At 56.6% G+C, this 23,095-nt stretch overlaps 4 protein-coding genes across 4 annotated transcripts; all 4 read right to left on the bottom strand.

The window, feature by feature from the left end:
• Positions 1-870: 870 nt before the first annotated feature.
• CPAR01_15810 (uncharacterized protein) lies at positions 871-3,444 on the bottom strand (the record flags this gene model as incomplete). The annotated part of the gene is made up of 1 exon (XM_060500058.1): positions 871-3,444. One exon carries the CDS (start codon positions 3,442-3,444, stop codon positions 871-873), a length of 2,574 nt encoding a protein of 857 aa, XP_060341247.1.
• Positions 3,445-5,356: 1,912 nt separating this feature from the next.
• Positions 5,357-7,761, bottom strand: CPAR01_15809 (RNA recognition domain-containing protein; the record flags this gene model as incomplete). Its single annotated transcript, XM_060500057.1, has 4 exons — positions 5,357-6,708; positions 6,891-7,466; positions 7,524-7,645; positions 7,697-7,761. The coding sequence occupies 4 exons, from the start codon at positions 7,759-7,761 to the stop codon at positions 5,357-5,359; spliced, it is 2,115 nt and encodes a 704-aa protein (XP_060341246.1).
• Positions 7,762-8,306: 545 nt separating this feature from the next.
• On the bottom strand, positions 8,307-11,144 carry CPAR01_15808 (translation elongation factor aEF-2; the record flags this gene model as incomplete). Its single annotated transcript, XM_060500056.1, has 3 exons — positions 8,307-8,324; positions 8,376-10,881; positions 11,137-11,144. The coding sequence occupies 3 exons, from the start codon at positions 11,142-11,144 to the stop codon at positions 8,307-8,309; spliced, it is 2,532 nt and encodes an 843-aa protein (XP_060341245.1).
• A 1,987-nt stretch (positions 11,145-13,131) lies between these two features.
• Positions 13,132-22,863, bottom strand: CPAR01_15807 (fermentation associated protein; the record flags this gene model as incomplete). Its single annotated transcript, XM_060500055.1, has 1 exon — positions 13,132-22,863. The coding sequence occupies one exon, from the start codon at positions 22,861-22,863 to the stop codon at positions 13,132-13,134; it is 9,732 nt and encodes a 3,243-aa protein (XP_060341244.1).
• Positions 22,864-23,095: the final 232 nt, after the last annotated feature.

Here is a 23,095-nt window from a genome sequence, read left to right as displayed (position 1 = left end):
TCATACGTAGCATCCACTTAGCCTTAATCAGAGAAGCGATTGCCTTGGTACGAGTCGAAAGAGTGCTCATCATGATGTATACTATGTTGTCACCCACTCACTCACTTCCTTCACACTCCAGCCTGATCTCCTTCCATCATCCGTGCCTCCCACCTCAAAGTCCGTGTCCCGCAACCGTGTGTTCTCAGTCAGCACCTAAATAAACACAGCCAAGACCGCACGCAAACAAAAAACCGCCTTGCGCCTTCGCACTCGGGAAATCAAAAGACAGACGGACGGGAAGGCGGGAGGGCGGAGCGCTGCAAGACCCCGTCGGGGAGGGAGATCTCAAAAAGACCACGCGCAGAGATAGTAGGCATCCGTAAAACGAACTGCATGTAGGACACGGGGATGGCTTCCGTGAAGTACTCCGGCCACCCGGGGACGTCGCTACCATGTGTTCAGGATCTCCTGGACTCCGTGTGGAGGATCTCGAATTTGATAGAGTGAGGTGCTTAGTTTATGAGTGTATGGCTTTGAGCTGAGTGATATGAAAAAGCTTCCATGTCAGACACCCGGCCTCTCGGGGACTCACCTACGATTCGATCACCAGCACCCACTGCAAACGACTGATCAAGTACGCACCAAGATGAGTAAGTACTATCTCTCATAAGATATCTCGATATGAACACCGCCGCCCTCGGCGGAACGTGCCTAAATAACCAAAAACTCCATCCGTCTATGACATACCCCGTTTCCCATAAAACAAAGCGCCCTTAGTGACCCTTACCCATATAACCCGGGGCTAAATAAGTAAAAACACCAAAATTGGTGTCGTAAATATGTACAAAATGGCTCCAATATGATGTCAAGTCTTCAAGTGAACCACGTTCAGTACGGTCGACCAAAAGGCATCTCACCTTGCTGCTGCCCCTGTCCCTGGTTCTGTACACCCAAAGACCTCAGCCGCTGCGAAAGCAACCCCTCCGCAGCGCCACCAGGACTCCCGCCGCGCCCAGAGGACGGCGCGAACGCGTTGCCGCCGTACCCGACGTCCCCCTTGCTCAGCTTCTCGTACCTCGCAATCTGCGCGTCCCAGCCGTCCTTTGTCGTCGGCCTGCTCGCCTGCGACGACTGCGGCGACAGGACGCCGGGCGTCGTGGTACTCGTCGTGTTTGTCGTATCGCTGACGTCGCTCCCCAGACGGGCACGCCCTCGCCCCGAAAGGGCAAACGGCACCGCTTCCACGGGCTGATTATTGTTTCCCCCGCCAAAGCTAAAGGGTGACGGTGACTGCTGACTGTACCCCGCGGCCTGCGGCGATTGCGAGAACCCGTCTGATGTACTCCCACCATCCGCCGCGTACGGGTAGGCAGACGGAACCAAGGGAAACCCGGCACTCCGCCTCCGAAACGCCTTTTCGGCCGCGAGCGTCGCCGCAGGTCCGCTGTGGCTGCTCGACATGGGCGGGTGCATCACGCGGATGGGCTTGTAGGGCGTGAACCGCGGCTCCGGGTTCGTCGTCTCGTTTCGGAGCTTTTCTTTCCCATCAGGGACGCGGTTGGCAAAGACGATGCGGACGCTCTTGTAGAGGTAGAAGCGCCCCTTGGACGGGCAGCAGATGTGGAGGTGCACGAGGTATCGCAGGATCGGGCGGTCGGCGGCGGCGGCACCGGGTGCGTCCTCTAACCCGGACGTGTTCGTCTCCATAATGGGACCCGCGGAGTAACTTCGCTGCCGGATAAACGTCTTGGTCCCGGGTTCCATACCGGCCAGGTCGTAGGGCACCAGGAATAGCTTTACCGCCGTCTTGTTGGGGTTCTTGATGACGATTTGGATCTGCCCCTTTTCGGGGATGCGATAACTCCCGCCCGGCGGAGCTCTCGGAGACGCCGATCTCCGTCTGGCCCGCTGTGCGGCACGATCCGAGGACCCGTCCGCGGGTCCATCCGCCATGAGGACGTCGTCTTCGGCAATCTTCTTCTCGACGTACCGGCTTTGCATTTTCCTCTTGGACCGCTGTCCCTCCTCGGGGTTGGGTAGACCGTTTTCCAGGTCAATCTGGCCGACGTACGGGCTGGGGCCGTCTTCCGACCGCACACGCCCTTGCGAAGCTCCCCCGTAGCTGTAAAACACGGCGGGAAACGGCAACGTCACATGGGCGGGACACCGCAGACTGGATTTGCACTTGCCTAGCCCGAGCACGCCAATCTGCGCAAGAAAGTCGAGCGGCTTGGACGGGGTCGTGGACATGCGGCCGCGGAGGATGCTCTCCTCGTACGACCCGACCATGGAGGCGTGCTGCAAGGGGGAGGTGTCCGAGTTGAACGACGGCCGCCTGGGTCTCAGAAACGCCGCGGGCGTCTGCGGCGACGAGGCGGCCCCAGGGAGCGGCACCTGCGGGATCGACGTGAGGGAGCGCCGCGGCTGGTGCGCCTGGTACGGCAGCGCCGCTGTGCCCCGGTGCGAGGACTGCCTGGGCGAGGGGAACGCAAAGGGGGACGATGTGACCGAGTTCAACGTGTGTCGCCGCAAAGGGCCCGCGAAACTCGGTGAGCCCCCGGTAATGGCGATGCTGTTGAGCGGCGCAGACAGGTCGAGCTGGTCGTTGCTCTCGGACTGGACCAGCGGGCTCGTCGGCGGCTTGTAGACGAAGCTAGACGAGAATGAGGAGGACAAGGAGGACGGGACGGATCGGTAGTCGTCATTCGTCGCCGGAAACGGCAACCTCGTCTCGAACTGAAACGGGGAAAAGCCCCGCGGCGGTGACGTTGCGAGCCATGAATTGCGCGACGCCAAGAACTTGTTGGTTGCGCCATGCGTCGTCTCCTCCTGTGTCGTCTCCTGCTCCTGCTGCTGCCGCGACCGCGGCCTCGGCTGGTGGTCCTCTGTGAAGTCGCCGCTGTGCAGAGCAGACCGCGGCCTCTGTATGCTCAACCCCTCGCGCAGCCGCTCATCGTCCTCTCGCGAGCCGTCGGCGGCTGCTCTGTCCGGGGTGATGCTCGCCGGCGGCAAGAGGCTGTTGTTGGACGAGCTCGAGGGCGGCCGGGGGCTCTTGGGCGTGCTCGGGCGGGGCAGGTTGTTGAAGAGCGACTCGAGCTTGGTGATGTTGTGAGCCACCAGATCGGTCCTGGGTGATGCGACACGGCGGTTCGGGATCCAGGTCGGGCTCTCCCCGCGCTTCAGCCGTTCAATCAGCTCGGCCCTGTCAGAGGTAACTGCGGCGGCAGCATCGGTGTCGGTGTCGGTCTCGGGTGTTGACGGCCTCGTCGGGCTCTCGATAATGGGACCTTCGCATAGCTCGGTTCGTATGCTCTCTTCAGAGAGTCTTCGCATCGGCGACGGTCGGTGTTGTGGTATGGGCGGAACTGCTTGCGGTGTTTCTGGCGCAGCGGCCGCTCTGTGCTCGGCTATGGATGATAAGAGGTGCTGGTGGTGTTCGAGATCGTCCTGGAAGATGGGCATGGTTTGGTCGAGGTCTGAACCACAGCACGGCTGTGGTCCAGATCTGGAGTCGGGTTCGCAATGTTGGCGGCGGTCGAGAGGAAGCCGATCATGCCTCCCGCGTCGTCTGCTCTGCTTGTTGGTTTGTAGTTGTAGTTGTAGGTTGTATGGAGGAAAAGGTGGTGCGTCTTTGTCGGGTGATTTTGGTTTCGTGGTGTTAGTCACCAGGTTAATTATTCTTTAACAAACGGGACCCGGTAAGACGTCATAAAGCGCACCCCTTCGGCCCAGTGACACTTCCGACTTCGCTCCCTGTCCCTGGCCGTAAGGTACTATCAGTAAGTATCTTAGGTTCTGAGTCAAGCAAGGGTACCGGTGGTTCTGGCGTGCTTCACTGGCGTTGTACGAGAAATGAGGCTGTCTAAGAAGAGAGACAGGACTGCACTAACGACGGTAGGACAAGAAGGTAAAAGTATTCATAAAGATAGAGACAGAGAATGAGAGGTTGGAGTTGCGGTCAGTGACATGCAATGCAATCCATCCGAGTGAGCTAACCACCTGAGTACTACTGCTGGAGGGAACATGCAGCTGTCGTTCGTCGGGGCTGGCAGAGGCGGGCCCCAGCACACCAGTGCAGCGCAGGCCCGCAGGCGTGCTAAGGCAGGTCAGGTAAGGGCCCCCGGGGGGGGGGAGGGGGGGAACCTCTAGGGTAGGTGGTCAGCTGCCCCAAGTCCGTCCCCAACTTTAGCGAGCAACGGCCATCCTCGCTCTGCCAGTCTGGTGAGCGATTCACTCCGTCAATGGACCGTCACTTGAGTTTCTTGGACCGATATGCCGACCCTTGCTTCATGCATCCGCCAGAGAATCCGCCAGGACCAACATCGTCCCTCATCGACCCCTTATCCGTCGTCAGATCCACCCTTGTTCTGCGCTGGCGTCGTCCCACTCGCGCGATGCGATTCACGTTTGCGTTGGTGTCCTGCCGTGCGTCTTATTCATGCCCGACATCCGCTGTAGCCATGAAATAAAGATAACCTTCTCAACTATGGTGCAAGCCACAGACGAACAAGGGATAGTTTTTAGTTCCCGTATAAGCAGAACAGAAAGAGGAGAAACACAGAGGGGAAACATCGTTTTCGTTACGACGCTGACCAAATAATGTTGATCAATTCAATGGCTGAAACAGTAGGCAGAGTCTTGTTTTCTTAAACTCAACGCCTTGACTCTATGCGTCTACCATGAATCCTGTTCCTGGGTTTTTACGTTTCCCGCTTTCGTATCCTTTCAGAGCATGCATTCCAAGCTTAGCCAAATGCCGGGACAGGTTTCGGACCCTTGGCCCCGCTCTGGACCTTCATCACCTCTCACATTAGTGACGATGGGCTTCGTAGAAGATGGGTTAGAGTGAGTGGTACGGAGTACTCAAGACCCAGTGATCAAACAAATCTTAGCTGGCAGCTTGTCATTTATACTCTGATAAAGTCCTCAGGCAGCTCTCATTATGGTAGATTCATCACGACCCGTCAAACTCTCACAACCTTCTCACCGCCGATTTCGCGCTGATTAACCCTCTCAGCTCGTACGTAGAACACCACGTCAAAAGTATTCTAGCGGAATACTGAGAGTTAGCAGCTGTAAGACTTTAAAAGTCGTTATTCAAAAGCCGTTCATCAAGAAATCTCGGCTCCTGACGACGACTGCGAAATCACGAAAGGGCCCTCACCAATTAACATCTCGCATACAACATAGAGTTCGCCTTGGGGGTATCAAATTTTGGTATCAATTCTTGCGGTAACGTGTCGCTTTAGTGTCCGTTGAGACAATGTCGTGAGACGAATCCTCGTCCCAAACCTGCATCCCACTACTTGGAACGTATACAGGTAACACTGTAGTCTACTTCATCCTCTGCTCTCTTCCATACGACGAGCACCCCCTACTCAACTCCCCAGTCATCGTCATCCGCAACATCATAGTCCATATCCCGCTGCTGTTCCGGCTGCTGCTCCATCAGGTCACGTGCCGCCGACGATCCATTAGGTGCGGCGTTGCCCATGACCATATCATGGCCAGACGCGCCCTGGGTCTTTGACGATGCGCCAGTCTCAACAGTCTTGACGGGGGCCAGGGGCGTGGCGACCCACGACAGCTCGAGTTGGCCGTCGATGCCCGGGATCTCCTGCTTGGGGAGACCGTAAAAGAACTTCTCAGCCGTCTTGCGGTCCTTGAAGGTGACTTCGGTCTTGGACGGGGTGGTGTTGATGTCTGTAAATTCACCGACAGCAAGCAAATATTGCCGAAGCACCTCGTCCTTCTCAGACGAAGTAAAGTCTACACCCGTGACGGACACAGTCCGAGGACGGTTGTCGAGCGAGTACGCGGCGTAGGCGACGTGGACATCGCCTTGGTACCCGCCGCGGTATGATCCTCTTCCTCGAGAAGCGTAGCCACGGCCACGCGGGACGAAGCCGCCTCTGCCGCGACCCCGTCCGCGATAGCTCGCATGCCACGAGTTGGACGGTTCATCCGTCGCGCTCGGGTCGAGACCGAGGAGCTTAGCCTCGTCTTCGAGAGCCGCGAGCTGCGCGCGAAGCGCCGAATTCAACGAGCCCTCTTCTCCATTCTCCCCTCCATCGCCGTTCTTCGAGGCCAATTTAGCTTGAAGCTTCTGCTGAACCTCGCGGTGCTGGGCGAGAAGCTCGCGTTGCCGCTGCTCCAGTTCTTGGCGTTGCTTGTCTAGCTCTGCCTTCTTTTGCGCTTTTTCCTCGTGCTGCCGCTGGGCCTCTTCTTGCTTCTTCATAAACTCCTCAAGATCAATCTCCGGCTCAGCGTCTGGGTCTTCGCCATTGGCAGCAGCGCGTGCGGCAGCCTGCTCGCTCTCTTCGACGAACCAAAACACTCTGACGAAGCGGTTGTCAAAGATGACCTTGGGAGACCGGTACGCCGCATTGGCAGCATCCCACGTGTCATACGTGACAGTTGCGAGCCGCTTGTGAGGCTGCAGCGAGACCTCTTGAATATCGCCAAACTCGGAGAAGAATTTGCGGACTTCCTCCTCAGACAGGTACTCCTCGGGTATGTTCTCCACGACGATTGTCGTCTTCGTGGTATCCTCAACAGGGCCTTCAGCGGAGAAGGAGGCTCTATTCTGACGCCGTTTGCCTCTAGTAGCACGGCGGTTCTTGCGGCCCTCGCGACTGGATCGCTCAGCGTTGAATGCCTCCATGAGCTGCTGCATTTGTTGGAAGTTTTGCGACATCATCATGGCCGCGTCTCGGGGATCAAAGTCTGTGCCATTATGTCAGTCTAAGACTCGTCCAACGATGTTCAATAACAAAAATGGTAAAGAATTTGTAGCTTTCAGTAGTCAACCTTATAAATTTTTTGTAAAGTCATCGCACGAATGCTCTGATGGATTACTCATCATGCTACGGGTTGGGTGTGATAGACAGAAAAGATGTTGAACTCACCATCGAATTTCTGAGGACCACTAGGACCGCTAGGCGGCAACCAGATGGGCTCGACGCCGTGGTCATACTGGCATGAGTTTCCTCGAGCGCAGTACCCCTTGGTCGCGAAGTCGCGGCATTTCTGCCTATTTCTTCGTGGTCCTTGAGGCGGGGCGGCGCCCTGAGGATAGGCCGGTGGCATCTGAGGCATCCCGCGCCAGTTCTGGGGGCCAGTTGGTGCTCCTCGCGGGAAGTTTGGGTCGTACGGCGCCGCCGTAGCCGACAGCTGGAACGAGCCATCGGCAGGGAACGGCTGCGCAGAGTACCCTCCAGCACCCGAAGCCGTCGAGTCCCACTGACTCCGGCGAGGTTGCTTGTAAGCGCGCTCCTCGAAGCCCGCGTCCCGATCGCCCGAAGCGCCGGCGTCGCTCCTGTCATTGAATGAGCGCTTTCGCGAACCACCCTGAGACGGAAACTCCGAAGCCGCCGCGCGATTGTCTGCCTCTGTCAACCTCTTGGGCGGGGGAAGCGCGCCCGGGAGAAACGACTTGTACTCGATGACGCGAAATAGCTCGTCAACAAATTCCGGCGCGGTGTCTGTGGTACGGTTTGTTAGCGAGAGCTTGAACGCGTCGTCATTGTTATCAGACTAACCTGTGTTGAGGAACTGCGGCAATTCGCTTTCGCATGCCGCACGAATGTGCGCAGCGTCGCCTTCCTGCGAGGCGAGAAGAGCAAGGACATAGTCGGCCAAGATGTCTGTCTCTGTATCGGATCTGGGAGTGGTCAGCAAGAGCAATTGCGAGGCAGCTGGCAGAGACACGAACACTTCAGGCAGCTTGCTCAGGAGCCACGTCCTGAGCAAGGGCGCATCCTCCTCTGCTAGAAACATGGTCGTCGCGGTGAGGGTCGCGCCAGGTCATGGGATTGAAGAACACAAGGGTTGACGTATCAATAAGTCTGATACTCAAGTAATGTACGGACAGGTTGGAGTCATTGTTATTGCTCGGCGGGAAGCCACGCGAACAAACAAGAATTTGCCCAGAAATGAGAGGTTGTTGAGAGAAGGAGCTGTGTCGGAACGAGGCTGAAAGCTTTTATTTGCAGAACTCGCTAAGACGACCCACTTTAAACCTAAGTGGGATCCATGCGAGGGTCGGCGTCGCTGCTGCTGCCCGCTGCCGTTGCCCGCTGCAGATTTCAGTCTTGCCTCGGGAGGATATGGCACGGCGATCTGAGATTCAACAGACTCGAGTTACTTCATCACAGTACGGGCACAATGCAGCATTTACATATTGAACTTGTCTTCATTTGAGACTACGCGAAAGCTATGGAAAGAACGGGGTCATAATTTTTGATATCATCCACCAAACCCAGTTCATCATAAATGCCCAAAAAGGCACAACGCCATTTTCTATTAACCCGTGGGAAAGGCGTTTACAACTTGTCGTAGTACTGCGATTCGTTAGCATTGATCAGTCATGGAGGTTTATGAGGGAAACTCACGTTCTCAACACCGGGAACCTCAACCTTGAGACCCTTGCGCTTACGCATCTCCTGGACGATCTGGCCGACCTTGGAGGTGCCGTCCAGAGGAGAGCCACCGGGCAGGGGCTGCCAGTGGTCAAAGACGGACTGGGGGAAGGCCTGTCCGGAGGTGGCCTGGCGCAGGTCACTGTTGAAGCCGAAGGACTCCATGACGGGCAGGTAGGCCTTGATGGTGAACAGGGGAGTACCGGGGCGCTGCTCCTCACCGAAGACGTGACCACGTCTGCGGGTAAGGACACCGTAGACACCACCCATGGCCTGCTCGGGCACCTGGATCTCGACCAAGAAGACGGGCTCGAGGAGAGCGGGCTCGGCGAGAAGGGCGGCGGCGTACAGGACACGGCGAGAGGTGGGGATGATCTGGCCACCACCACGGTGAATGGCATCGGCGTGGAGGGTGACATCCATGATGTTCCAGCGGACGGAACGCATGGGCTCCTCGGCAACGGGACCCTCGCGGGTGGCCCACTGGAAACCAGAGACGACGGAGTCCTTGATTTCGTTGAGGTACTGGACGGCCTTGGTCTGGTCGACGAGCAAGTTGGCACCGGTGGTGTCGGGGCCGAAGGTCCAGATCTTACGGGCGTCAGTGACATCCCAGCCGAAGTCGTCAGCGAGGACACGGGCGCGGGCCTTGAAATCGTCACGGGGGCTGATCTTGCCAGCCTCGATCTCCTTGGAGAGCTCCTCGTCGATGGGCTCAGCGATCATGTAGATACGGTTGTGCTTGTTGGGAGACTTGGAGAGAGCGGTGATGCTAGACTTGCCAACAACGGTCTCACGGTACTGGACGACGGGGTCGGAGATGATGAGGGGAACACCGGCGTGGTCGTTCATGAGATCGTTCAGGCAAATCTCCAAGTGGAGCTCACCGGCACCGGCGACAATGTGCTCACCAGACTCGGAGGTCATGGTCAGGACACAGGGGTCGGACTTGGAGAGACGCTTGAGACCCTCGACGAGCTTGGGGAGATCCTGGGCGTTCTTGACCTGGACGGAGCGCTGGACGACGGGGGAGACGGAGAACTTCATGACCTTGAGGTTGTGGGCGGTGTCGGAGGTGGTGAGGGTACCAGACTTGAGGAGGAACTGGTCAATACCAACGAGACCGACAATGTTACCGGCAGGCATGTCGTCGATGGCCTCGACCTTGCCACCCATCATGAGGACGGTACGCTGGATAGCCTTGATGAAGAGATCCTCCTTCTTGCCGGGGGTGTAGTTGGGGCCCTGGATGCGGACCTTGATACCGGACTTGACGGTACCGGCGAAGACACGACCGAAAGCGTAGAAGCGACCCTTGTCGGAGGTGGGAACCATCTTGGAGACGTAGAGCATGAGGGGACCCTTGGCATCGCAGTCGCGGATGGCAATGGCGGCCTCATCGTCGGGGGGACCCTCGTACAGAGTCTCGGCACGGTACTTCTGGGCGGTGACGGGGGAGGGAAGGTGGAGAATCATCATCTCGAGAAGGGCGTCGGCGGCGGGGAGGAAAGTGCGCATGACGGCCTTGAGGAGCTGCTTGCCCTCCTTCTCGCGGTCCTCAACGGGGAGCTTGAGGTCGAGCTTCTGGAGAAGGGTGGCGACCTCCTCCTTCTTGAAGTTCATGACGGCGGAGAAGATCTTGAAGATGGGGTCCAAGATGAACTGGTTGAAGGCACGCTCGAGCTGCTTGCCCTCGTGGGTGCTCTTGTTGGTCCACTTCTTGGTGTGGGGGTTGAAGTAGTTGTCGCCCCAGAGACGCTCCATCATCTTGTTGCGGTCGACACCAAACTTCTTGGCGTAGCGGACGGCGAACTGGCGGATGGTGAAGGCCCAGCCGTGAAGACCGGAACCGAAGGCGATGGTACCCTTGTCGGGGTAGACCTGGACGTCACCGAGCGACTTGTCAAAGTAGGTGGAGATGATGACGTTGACGGACTCGATGGTACGGGAGAAGGACTGGTAAAGGTCCTCCTTGGAGACCTGAAGCTCGAGAAGAGCACGGTCGACCTTGTTGATGATGACGACGGGCTTGATGCGCTCACCGAGGGCCTGACGCAGGACAGTCTCGGTCTGGACGCAGACACCCTCGACGGTGTCGACGACGACGAGAGCACCGTCAGTGACACGGAGAGCAGCAGTGACTTCGGAAGAGAAATCAACGTGACCGGGGGAGTCGATCAGGTTGATGAGGAAGTCGGTGCCGTCGGTCTTCTGGCCAACAATGTCCTTGACATCGTCGGGGTCGACGTTGTGGTACAGGGAGATGGCGGTAGACTTGATGGTAATACCACGCTCCTGCTCGTCGGCACGGGTATCCGTGGCTCTCGCGTCTCCGGCCTTGGCGGTGGAGATGATACCGGCCTTGGAGAGAAGGGAGTCGGTGAGGGTGGACTTTCCGTGATCGACGTGGGCAATGACGGACATGTTACGGACGTTGGTGGGCTTGTCCATGAGCCCACGGATCTCCTCGACGGTGAAGCTATGGTGAGAGCATGGTTAGTATGGTGTTTGGCTGTGTGTGGGAGCTTAACTCCGAGGGAGAGTGAGGGGAGAAGGTCAAAGTAAGGTGAGGTGAGGGGCGGGGTAGAGATGGGCGCTCAGCAAAGCTTTGCTGCAACGATGCGGCAAAGTGTGCAGGCATTGCTCCATGATGGTGTTGATGATGATGATGAAGAGACATGTCGTGATGTTGCTTATGCCCAAGACTAGAGTAAGACGGGTTGTGATAACTTACTTGACCATCTTGACGGCGGTGGCTCAGCGAGCTCTTTGAAATTTCTGTGTCGGGTGGGATGTGTAGAGTCGAAGTTGGGCGAAGCGGGGTTGAAGAATCTGCCCCGCGCTCACAGAGTGCTGAATCCTTTTCTCTGCTGGGAGAGAATGAAGGAAGACAGATGAAGATGTGAGGGTTGCCTCGAAAGGTTGAAAAGTCGACGGTTCCAGGAAACGACAGGGGAACTGATGAGCTCCTCTACCGATTCTTTTATCGTCGAAAAGAGGTGAATGGGATGGAGGGGGTAGAAGGGTGAAAAGGTGGGAGGGGGAAGGAATGGAAAAAAAAGGGAACCGGTGCGTCCTCGCCTTGCCTTGGCCGTGTGAGGCAGGCGGTTGCCCCGAGGGAAAGGTGAAAAAAAAAAAGTTAGTGACTGACTGGCCCGCCGGAAGGGAAAAAATGGGTAAGGTAGGTGGGGCACCAGCAAAAAAAGAGTGTGAGAGAAAAAAAAACCCCGCCACTCTCAAGGTCCCTCCTTCCTGGTTTTTTCGCCCTTCTCCTCTCCAACCACAGCATCTGCAAAGCATTTGGGCAGGCACGGCACACCTCACATGGGGCGTCTCCTTCCTGCCCCTCTTCTTACGCACTGTGGACGTACCTCTCGCCCTCTGGATCCCATCCAATGATCCACCTTCACCTTTACCACTTCGTTATTCGCAGACCTGTAGCCTCTTCTCTCACTAACAATCGTGGCGCCACTCACTTTGACTGCTTGTCACCTCTGCCGCAGTACGCATACAGTATTATCTTTTGCAAGGCAAGGAAGGTATGGGGTGCCCCAGCAACAGCCTTCCAGCCTTTCGTCAGCACCTTGCACACTAGGAAACGCAGCCAGTATTTGCTCCAGACCTCTACTCGGGGCACTTCACCCGGCCGGTCTGTGCAAGGAGGGGCAGTGTGCCAGGTGCCTTCCTTATGCGAGGGAAAGGGCAGTAACCCTCTCCTCCTCGCACCAGAATCGGTACCTCACCACTTGCGCAGTACACCCCCAAACACCCCCAGTTAGGTCGTCTCAACTGCTCTCCCATTCGAGCTGGACGCACATTTGACACACGCCTTGTTTGAATTAGACAAAGCTCCCGTCAGGCCAAGGTACACGGCCACTGCTTCAAAGCTATCTTACCTTAGCTAAGCATTCCATGGTACTCGCAAGTAAGTGAAGAAACTCTACTGCGCAAGCTCAGCTCAAGAGGTCTGAGGGAAAGAGCTCTCCCTGCTTATCTAAACAACCAAAACTACCCCGCCTCGCTTGGCCTCTACCGTGCACTGCACTGTACCCAAAGCCAGCCCACCCTGGTGCACCGCAAAGATGGTGAGATCAACCATCACCACTTTCAAACCCGCCCCGCGTAGACGGCATGGCTGCGAATTGGGCTCTTCAGCACCCAATGACGGAGTCGGCGTTGGCCATGAATCCTCCCTACAAAGCTTACCTACTCTGCCCGCAGTGAGACGGTAGACCAAATCATCCGGGGTGGCGGAAGATCAGACACCCGGCCGGACTGGCTGATGTGCAGATTCTCGGTCAGCCTAATCGGGACGCCGTCATGGTACCCACACCTGCGACTGCCACTTCCCGACCGGACCACGACTCACCGGCATCCAAAGCCGCGAACCATATATCGGTCTGGCTCGTCCCGTCAAAGCAAACCTCGCCTCTCTACTTATCTTTCGTCAGGATGCTTATTTACACTTCTGCCTGTCACTGCATGCGCCTCATCCTATAGTGGGCTCGTCACTCACAAGTCCGGGTGTGTCAGTCGCCGTGGGAACAATATGATGTTTTGATTAATAAGTCGATGCGTGAATGGTATCCCCCAATGTGCCGTAGTGATGCTCAAGGTCCAACGACCCAAATGCTAAACTCCTTTAACGCCGAAAACGATTGTCTGCCGAGTGACTCAACGCCGTGGCCCTTTGCGGCTTCGCCATCCCATCTTCAAGACCAAAGTCCCTTCATGACCCCAGAATCTTTGAATACGCATCCTCCACCTCCCCGGCCAACTCAAGCAACGCCACAATCACAATCTGGTGCGTCAGATTCGGCAACCGGTCCCTGTGAAGCCCGATCCACTCCAGCGGCGGCGTCGCCTCGCCCATGTCCCTCAACTGAGGCGTCTCGATAATCGGCGGCTCCAGCGCAACGTAGTCGTACTTGGACTGCGGAACGTTGACCTCGGCCGTGATCTTTTGCTGCTGCGACGGTCCCCCGCCCGCATGCCCGTCGCCTCCTCCTCCTCCCCCTTCCGTGTCGGCGTCCGGTACGCCCGTCACCTTGATCGCCGTGAGCGCCGCCGTGAGCGGAAGCTCTTTGCCCCACGTCTGCTCCAGCGATTTGGCGTGGCTCGCCCACATGCCGCGGATGTAGCTGATGCGCGAGTAGTTCCATCCCACCTCCACCTTGCCCTCGAACGCGCTCTTGAAGATGTAGTCGATGCGGTTGCGGTTTGGTGTCTGCCACGTCTGCATCACGGCGCCGACCTTGGGCACTTTGAGAATGGTTCCGCCGCGCGATCCCGTGGCTCGCTCGACAACGTCTTCCACGGAGATCTCGCTGAGCGTCTTGGGCGCTTCAATGTTCCTGACACCCGCGAGTCCGATCCGCAGCTGTCCGAGGGTGAGTGCCAAGATGCTGTGGACGCGCCGCTGCTCGATGCTGGCCGCGAATCGCGCTTCCGCGCCGAGAGCCTCCATCTTGAACACTTGATGATCCGAAAATGTGCTCGGGAACACGCCCAAGTTCAGTGCCTTAAGTGTAACAACAACATCTGTATCCAGCGAGATGGGCGCTTTCGACAGCGTGTCTTCGGCTGGAAGCTTTGGCGCGCTTGTGAGATGGGGAGACAAGGCGGCGCTTTGGTAGGATCTCCTCCTCATGAATTTCTCAATCTCTTGCAACGACATTTCAAAGTTGGCGCGCCTCTCCTGTATGAGTTTTTGGAACGCTTGGTAGAGCGATACGGCCTGTGCTGCCGACGTCGTGGTGCCAAAGATTTGCACTGCGTCTCCGTCAAAGATGGCGACGAGCCTATCACCGGTGCCTTCGAGACTGCGTCGAACATTGTACATGAGGAGCTCGAGAGATGTTATGTCGGCGACGAGGAACGCCTGGTAGTCAAAGGCGGCCTTCACCCTGAACTGGCTGAATCCAATGGATGCTTGTACCAGGGGCGTTTCGTTGAGCGCCGCCTCTCGCTCTGGCCACTGGATGGATGTCCGCAGCTGGAACTTTTGCAGTGCGATGAAGCCGCTCAACCGGCCTGTGCAGTCTATGCCAATCTTTTCGAAGCCCAGGCACAGGTTTTGCTCCCAGTCCGACGTCTTTTTTGACGAGACCCAGAACTCCTTGATGGCAAAGACCGACTTGCCAATGGCCTGACCCATGTCTACGCTGACATCAAGAGATGTTATCGAAATGGTCGCCGTCCAGGGGAACGCTGCTGTGGCGGCCACCTGCTGATATCTCTGCACCAAGTGGCCTTGTTGTGATGTTTCCGTGTTGAGTTTGGCGACCGGAGCCGTCGTGGTATTCCGCAGCTCCGTCGGGTACCAAATTTCGCGGAACAGCAAAAAGTCTTGAAGCTGCTTGGCGTTGATGGAGACGGTCATCGGGCTGACCTTGAGAATGGCAGACACGCCGCTCGTTCCGCTAACATGCTTGCTGTTCATCAGCGACAGCACGATCGAGTCGACGTCAAAGCTTCCTGTAGACTCTCGCGAATATACATGCTGGACGGACGCTTGCAGCTTGGAGAAGGCTCCTGAGATGGAAAAGAAGTTGCCTTGTTCCTGTGAGCGCACCGTGTTGACGGTGAAGTAGATATCGTCAAAGCAAGTCGTGGCAGCCACACGTGCAATGGGCTGACAGCTTAGCGAAAACTCCTGACGGCAGATGCGCAGTCCCAGGTTCAGCTTCAGACGTCCAATGACGGCGTTTGGATCAGCAGTGAGAATATTATCCTCATTGCCAGCCTTGGGCTTCGCCGCTGCTGCCGGAGTCTGGGCTGCCGCTGACGCAGGCGTATCCTTGTCCTTGCCCACGACTTCTTTGACGCTGGTTGTCATGTCCATGATGAGGGGCACCACAGACGGGTACAAGATGTTGCTCGAGGCGTCAATCTTGATCTCGCCGTACAAAGAAGGGTCTTCGTTTCCGTTGTCGCGATACTCGAACTTCCAGGCCAGACCTGGTGATCTGAGAACAGTGCTGCTTCCCGTGTCATCCGTGCTGAACTGACCATACTTGCCTGCCAATGAAGGCCGTCCGGTCCTGGAGCTCCCACGGAGTCCGTCTGTTGGCTTCTTTCCTGATACATAGACCACGGCACCCGAAAAGTCAGCGTCCACCAGCAGAGACTCTAGCCGTTTTGTGCCGAGTATGCTTCTCTGCGGTGGCGCCGGTTCCTTGATCTCGTCCACCTTTTCGACCTTGGGCGGTGCGGTCCCGGTAGTCCAGTTTTGAGACGCTCTCTGCACGTTCTGCATGGAAAGGCTGATGGAATCTTTGAGGATCGCAGCAGGAATGATGAAGCCCGAGGTCAGGCGGAGGTCGAGCGACTTGCCCACTGCCTGGAAGGCCAAGCTGCGGGTGTTTGGATTGGACACGTAGGCGATGTTGAAGACGACCTCGGGAAGCAGCGCCGAGTGAAGCGATCTGAGACTCTTGTCCTGGCCGGGAGGGACCATCTGGAGCTGGAAGTTTTCAATGGAGAGCCTGGCTGATTTGGTCTGGCGTGTCCCGAAGCTGACAAGCTGAACGGACAGAATGAGGTCTTCCTTGCTGCCCGCCAACGGTAGTAGCTCGTCCGAGGGGTCGCCAACGAGCCATGAAATCTGCGTGTCGCGCACCTCGAAGCGGTACACAATCGACGACAAGAACGAGTCAATGATGTCGGGTTCCTCTGCCTCTTCCTGATCATTAATGGCAATGCGAGGCCGAGTCTGTCGGATCTTGCGCAGGTACTCGAGCTCGCGCGACGTATCGAGGTCCTTGATCTTGTCACCCATGTAGCCTAGAGCGGCCACTACCGTTGAGACGGTTTCCGGGGACAGCTCGATCTCTAGACCGTCGCTTCTAAAGTTGAATGACCTTTCTTCGGTGCCGTCTTCGGTGCACCGCGTATTCATCGAGATGAGAGCGCCGAGAGCGAGGCTGCCACAGGACCTCATGGCGTTGTCCCTGCCCTTCTGCACATCAATGAGAATTTGACGCAGGTTGATGTGTAGTTCTGGTTGAGCCAGGATCGGCCCGTGAGACCCGTGACGGTTGGCCACTTCCAGGTGCACTCTGTCCAGCTTGAAGGAGAGGCACGCTGTAGGATCCTTTTCAGACACGAGGGGCGTGTTTCCAAACACTTCAATCCCGGCCAAGGTGAGATGGATGGTGTAGATGAGACTCGAGTCGGGTTCAGGCGGCGACGGCTTCTCTTTGGTGATGGCCTTTTCGCCAAAGATTTCGCTAATGTGGCCCTGAATCGCCTTTGTACCCTCTTGAAGCTCGTTGACGGCACTAGAGATCTGGGGTCGGTTGAGAGCGGTTAAAAGGCTGTAGACCGCAGAGGCGTCCAGCTGCATAAGCTCGACAGAGCCAAACACCGACACCGAGTGCTCCCCCTGGCCCATGTGACTGACGATGCGACCATTGGTCGGCGGGATACGGAGAAGCGATATGCTGCGCTGACGGTCTCTGACGTCCATGCGGACTTCGTGAGAGTTCTCCTTTACGTCAAAGTCAAATATGAGTTCCTTTCCAAAGTTGGCAGCCACAGCTGCGCGCGCTACAACGCCAGAGATGTTGTAGGTCATTGACTGCAGCAATGGGACACTGATGCGGTACTCGTCTAGGAACATTGCGACGTTGACCCTGAAGGAAGACAGACGCTCGGCAATCTTGATGCTGTTCCTGCGGGGCGGCGCTGGAGATTCTGGCAGCTGTTTCTGGAGCTTATGTATCTGAGTCAACTCGTCCTTGACCAGATAATCGGCGACTTCTACGAGATAGAGGGGATCTTGCTTCACGGCAAAAGTCAAGGTGCGACTGCTGGCCGTCGATTTGATAGTGTGGCATGACGTCGTGTCCGTCTCTAAGAGCTCGTGGGAAACAATGATGCTTGGGTCCTTGATCTGGAACATGCCCAGCAGCTCCGACCGATGATGGAGGCGGGACGTTACTGCATCGCAGCTGAGGATGAAGTTGATGGATGAGCCAGTCGTTTCATAGGCATCAACCAGGCAAGACACTTTCATGTTGTGGCCGAGAGAGGTGGCGCTGAGGTTGATAGTGTCCACTTCAACGGAGCCTCGCCCGACCGCCAACACAACGTGGAATGCATTTTGGGTTTTCGGCTTTGAGGTGTTGTCCACTTTCGGCTCACTCTTGGGCTCTTGAGGAGGTTTGTTAGCCCGGCTGGATTTGTTGTACAGTCGCAAAACATCCTCGGCTAGCTCGCACAGTTCCCAGTTGAGAATGACGGCAGCTTCGCCACAATAGACATTCAGAACAGTCATGTTCTTTGACACATCTTCTGCTCCATCGGTGTTTGGCACTGCCTTTTGCTCCAGCCTCGTCGTCAAGTCAGAGAAGACGACTCTATTCTCCTTTGGCCCTGGGTCGAGAAGCAATTGGACGTCCTTGAGGCGCAGGGCGGCCAGGATCGGCAGATCGGGCGATGCGGGTTTGTCGTCCACCTTTACCGCTCCGAAGACATGCTTGATCAGTGAAGAATTGGCCACGTCGGACAGGTCCCAGCTGCGCCATCGTTGGAAAGCATCAATAACGCGCTGCGCAGCATCAGCCGGTGGCGAGGCTGATGCCGCGAGGCAGCTCAAGTGCAGGTCTTCTTTGAAGGCCGCAGGCAGGTGTGTCCAGACTTGACGCAGTCTCGCAGCCATCTTCCACGAATCAAAGGTGCGTAGATGCTCCTCGGCAGATCGCAACACTGCTGATGGGCGAGTCAAGAAGGATGGGTCACCAATGGGATGCCCCTCGGTCATGAGCTTGTAGACGAAGTGTTTGATGCGGTCTTCGTGTCGAGACATTGTCTGGCCCAGCACCTCTCCCAGTTCCGCAGCGACAACTCCGGTCCTGTGGATGAGTGAAGCAAGGTACTCGATCTTTTCTGATGCCGTGCTGCTCTTGATGCTGCCAATGTCTGCGTCAATGTACGTGACGTCTTTTGAGCCTAGTGATACCATGACGCTTTCAATCTGCGCCATAAAGGCTGCTTGGTTCTCTTCAGCCCCTGAAAGCCGTTCTGAGGCTGACACCTCGGCAGATCCGAGCTTCAACAGCACGGAGGTTCTCTTGTTGCTCTCAACGGGCTTCAACGGGTCCTTCCATGCGTCGATCGAGCGAAGACACAGCGATAGTCTTGACACGGTCACATCGTATTGGTCCTGCTCTTCTCCGCCGGGGTTCATGCGGTCGACGGTGGAAGAGTTCAGGAAGCGTATGCTGGCCTTTGGGACCCTGACGAGTACATCGGTGATTTCGCCGGCAACCTTCCTCTTCTTTTGGAGATCAAAGATTTCCGTCATTGATGATATTTGTAGTGCGTCTAGGATATCATCTGGATCACTCGGCTGTAGCGCCGCGAGTAATAGCGACACATTCTTGACAGCGGAGGGGTTCAAGAACGCAGTGACGCCTGACGGAATTTCCAGTATGATGCTGTTATGAGCACGATCCTCGGTCAGAGAGTCTGGGTCAATGTCGTCGAGACCAAATTCAGAGAATCCAAAGGCGGACGCTTCGTCTTCCTCGATGCTTTGCATGACAGCCTCTGACGTATCAGGCCGAACGCTCTCGAGGGGAAACGGCGGAGTGTAGAATTGGCTCGAGAAGGCCACCGACGAGTGGTGGCTTGCATCTCTCACGTCTCCAATGGCGCTGTAGAATGCCGAGTGTCGGCCGGTCGACGTAGAAACGTCTCGCTGGTGCTGCCCACCCCTTTTTGCTTCAGAGCTGTCCGGGTGCAACATGTCTGACTGCCTAGACTTTGCTCGTGATCTCACAGAGCTTCTGGGCCTCACCACACTGCTAGTGCTGGAGGCGGTGGACGTGGATAGAAACGAGCTCTTGTGACGGAGAGGTCGAGATCGACTAAAGGCCGAACGACTATCAAAAGACCGCTGGTCTCCCTCGACGCCGTCCAGGACCGTTGGGTGCGGGACCGGCGGGAAGCCCTGGGCCGGCGGGTCAAGCTGGTCAGGAAGCGTTTCCTCCAAGATGCCCGGTAGAAGCAGAAATTCAGTTCGCCCAGCCCGTTGATCCTCGCGACGGATGAGCTCCTGCTGCAGCTTGCGCTCTTCAGAGAAATGAAACTTTCTTCCAATAATGGCCACGCGAATACTGGCTTGGAAGAAGGCGTCTGTTTCGACGCCGTGCTGAGACTTCCATTTGTGTCTCATTGCCGATTCTGAATTCACACATGAGACCTGAAGATCCGGGAGTCGAATGTCGGCTCGCCTAGAGTAGTGCGTACGGGCCCAGTCGTTGAACTTGATGTCGAGGGTACCGGTCGAGAACAAGAATGCCGCTTCGTCGACGTGGCACCAGACGCGGACCGCCTCAACAGCCACCCTCAGGAAAGTGACGTCGTATACAATGACGGAAGAGAGCGGTATCAAGGCGTTCTCGTCATCGTCGAATTCGAATGCGAATCCTTTGCCCACGCCCATGAGTGCCGTCAAGAAGTCGGCAGAGCACTCTCCCGATACGGTACCGACGGAAATGTCCCAATTGCACATGTAGGTTGGCTCGCTCGGGGGAAGCCCGAATAGACGGTGGCCGTAGATGGTGAGGCCGTCAATGAATAGCTGGGTACTGGACACTGCGCTGATGGGTGTTTCCGAGCCTGACTGTGCGTTTCCGAGAGACAGGTTCAGGGGGTTGAGATTGACCTGCAGGTCCATGTAGTAGTTTGTGAAGCGGAGGTCCAAGGAGAGGCCGGCAGTCTCGACCTGAACATTGCGCTGGCTGGAATAGAGGTTGGCAGGCAACAGCAGGCGCAGGTCGTCAATCTTTACGCTCATAATTACGTCCAAGTCGTTGGACTTTTTCGGAGGTGGGCGATTTGCGAGCTCTGCATCCGGGTTGCTTTCCTTGAGCTGCAAGAGGTCTTGGTACTCTTCGAGCGTCTTGAAGTGGATGTAGTCACCAAGGTAGTTGTCCTTGAGAACCAAGACATATCGTATGATGAATCCGTAGATTGTTGCCGTGGGGGACTGGAGACTAAGGTTGATTTCTAGGGTATCAATGTTGGCCGGCGATGTCGTGGCGTTGTAGTGATATTTCCCGTCAACCTCAAAGTTCTCGCCATGACCGATCTCTTTTGATGTGAGAAACGTGCCCTGCGTATTCCACGGAGGCACATGTAGCCACAGCGAAAACGTCTCGGCACTCAGAACAAAGGGTACGGTATTCATGCTTGGCCGGAACTTGTCAATGGGGATGCACGAGTTTACAATGAGGGAAGGGCTTTTGGCTATGACGTAGGCGTTGTCCTCCAGATCAGTTGGGTTGTTGATGATATTGCCGTCGTTGGCGTTTAGGTAAAGCATTGCGTCGCGGAGCTCGAGATTGAGGTAATATCTAAAGGGCGTGAAGACAAGATACTCGGCCGGTGGCCCGGATGCCCAGTCGTCGACCAGGTCAATGATGAGGAAGACGTGGTCTCTCAGTATAAAGAGTTCCATTTGTTCTGTGACGATGTTGAAGTACCACGTCCTGAGGGTATTCCACTTTAGGGGGGTGGAAAGATCGCAGGAAATACGCTGAGGCCCTGAACGCCAGAGAAGCTCGTGGTTCACGCTGGTCGCGAGCTCGGTACTGGGCAGGTCGACGTCGAGCTTCATCTGGTACCCCGTTTGGCTGGCAAGCATGTCCATGGTGAAGGATATCGTGGAATTGCCAGGCACGATGAAGTCGAGCCAGCCTCCGGGACGGGTGGGTGCCGCGTCTGTCTTTGTGTTCTTCTTGGCACGGTTTCTCTGCTTGCGCTTCATCGGTTGAGGCGGAGCTTTCATGGGCGGCTCTTTGCCCTTCCACTTCCAATTCTTCGAGTCCTCTCGAATAGGGATATGCAGCGTCACCTCATCTAGCAGTTCGACAAACAATTTGAACTGCGTGGGAACGCGGTAGGCGCCCTCTTCCAAAGGCGTCGCGGGAACGGCGTCTTTTGACAAGCTGGGAACGAAGACACGCTGAAGATCCGCTCGGTGTCGGTCTGCCCAAGGCCCGTAGTTGACCACGCCGCCGTTGATGGCAAGACTCATGCCCCATCCGGGAGCCTCGTCGCCGTTGATGTACGTTGCAGCATTCTCCTTTGAACGTCTGCTCGCCGCCTCGGCCGTTACCTTGCCTACGACATCCCAGTAGATGGTCAGCGTCGCCTCGGGGCTGTCTACCACGGTGGACTCGGCAGCATACTCGACGCCTGCCCACCGCAACCTCGAATCCTGCTCATCTTCGTCCAAGTAGCGGGCTAACCCTTGCCACTGGTTGGAGCCAGGTATTTGGGACACCGCGGTGGTGAGCGGACTGCGCGAGCCCAGAGAGAAGGATTCGACGGATTTCCGCCAATACGGCACCAAGTTGCGCAGTGTCCCCAGCGTGCGGCGTCTCTGCCGCCGGAAGAATGAAGTCTTGTACGTAGGACTAGGCTCCTGGGCTGCCTGTTTTTCGCGGCTGGCCCTCGTCGCCTGGTCTTCCTTGAAGTCGTCGTTCTCCCGCATCTCTACGATTGGGTGCTGGAACTTGATCTTGAAGTTCTGCCTATACGGGTCCGGAGTGGACGTCTTTGAGGCATCGATTTCACCAGAGAGCCCATCGGCCTTGACAATCAATATGGCCTTGGTGTTGTCGTTTCCCATGACTACAGCTGCCTTTTGGCATGTCACAAAGATGGGGAAGAGCTGCAGGAGAAATGGCAAATCCGAGTCCGCCTGAACATCATCGTTGCTGCCAGCCGGGCCATCGGAGGGGGTACTAGTCTGACTAGCCGAAGATCCACGGCGTCCAAAGGTGTTGCCAATTCTCGACAGCAGAGCCGCGCCAGATGTCTGCTTTTCGTGTTCTGCGGAATCTAGCGACGGCTCCGGCTTCTCGGTCGTCCTCTGTCCTCGGTTTCTCAGCGAAGCGTTTTCGTCTTTGGACTCGAAAGCGGTCGACACGTTCTCGGCAGTCGCTGTTGGCTCCTTGAGGCCAGCCAGAACGCTGTCATAGGCAGGGCTCCGGTTGTAGATGAACCATTCCAGGCCAACCAGGGACATTGTAACTCGGCAGGGCAGATTCGAGTGTCGTCCGTTTGTCCCGGCAGAAGCCTGCTCAGCTTGCTGTTGTGCTGAAGCTTTTATGTCCACCTCGCGCACTCGCCGTAGCCAGTATCGCCATGTAACGTAGCCATGCTGAATCAGGAACGTCTCGTTATTGCCGTGATATCGTAGACCGGTGAAGAATATACGTCCACCAAGAAGCGAGACCTGGAGGGCCTGTATGTCTATGTAGAGTCGGTAGCGATGCCATGTGTAGGTTCGTATGCCCCACGAAAGGAGCGATCCAAAGGCTCTGTTGAAGTAGAGGAGGAAGAAGACGGCGAGAGCACCGCATATGATCAAGTATACGAGAAACTCCCATCGAAAGGCCGGAGTCTCGGTCGGCGTGGGGTTCGGCTCCCCTTCTTGCGGCATCCTGACGGCGACGAATCAACAATGCCTCAGCTAGCATCAACGTCGGAGCTGTCCTCGTCCACCCACTGCCATGTCGCGGTTTCGTCGTCGCTCGCTTGGTGTTGTGATGGTAGGTTCGTAGGGTGACGGTATGCTCGTAGGACGCGGTAGATGCTGTTAGGGGTATCGGGAGTATCGTTTGTACAGAGTAGGATCGGATAGTCGGATGGGTGAGGAATCGGTGAGACAGCGC

The sequence above is a fragment of the Colletotrichum paranaense genome (genome assembly GCF_030867605.1).
Source record: "Colletotrichum paranaense strain IMI 384185 chromosome Unknown Scaffold_21.1, whole genome shotgun sequence".
Classification (NCBI taxonomy): Eukaryota; Fungi; Ascomycota; class Sordariomycetes; order Glomerellales; family Glomerellaceae; genus Colletotrichum; species Colletotrichum paranaense.
This window is presented reverse-complemented; position numbering and strand designations above follow the sequence as displayed.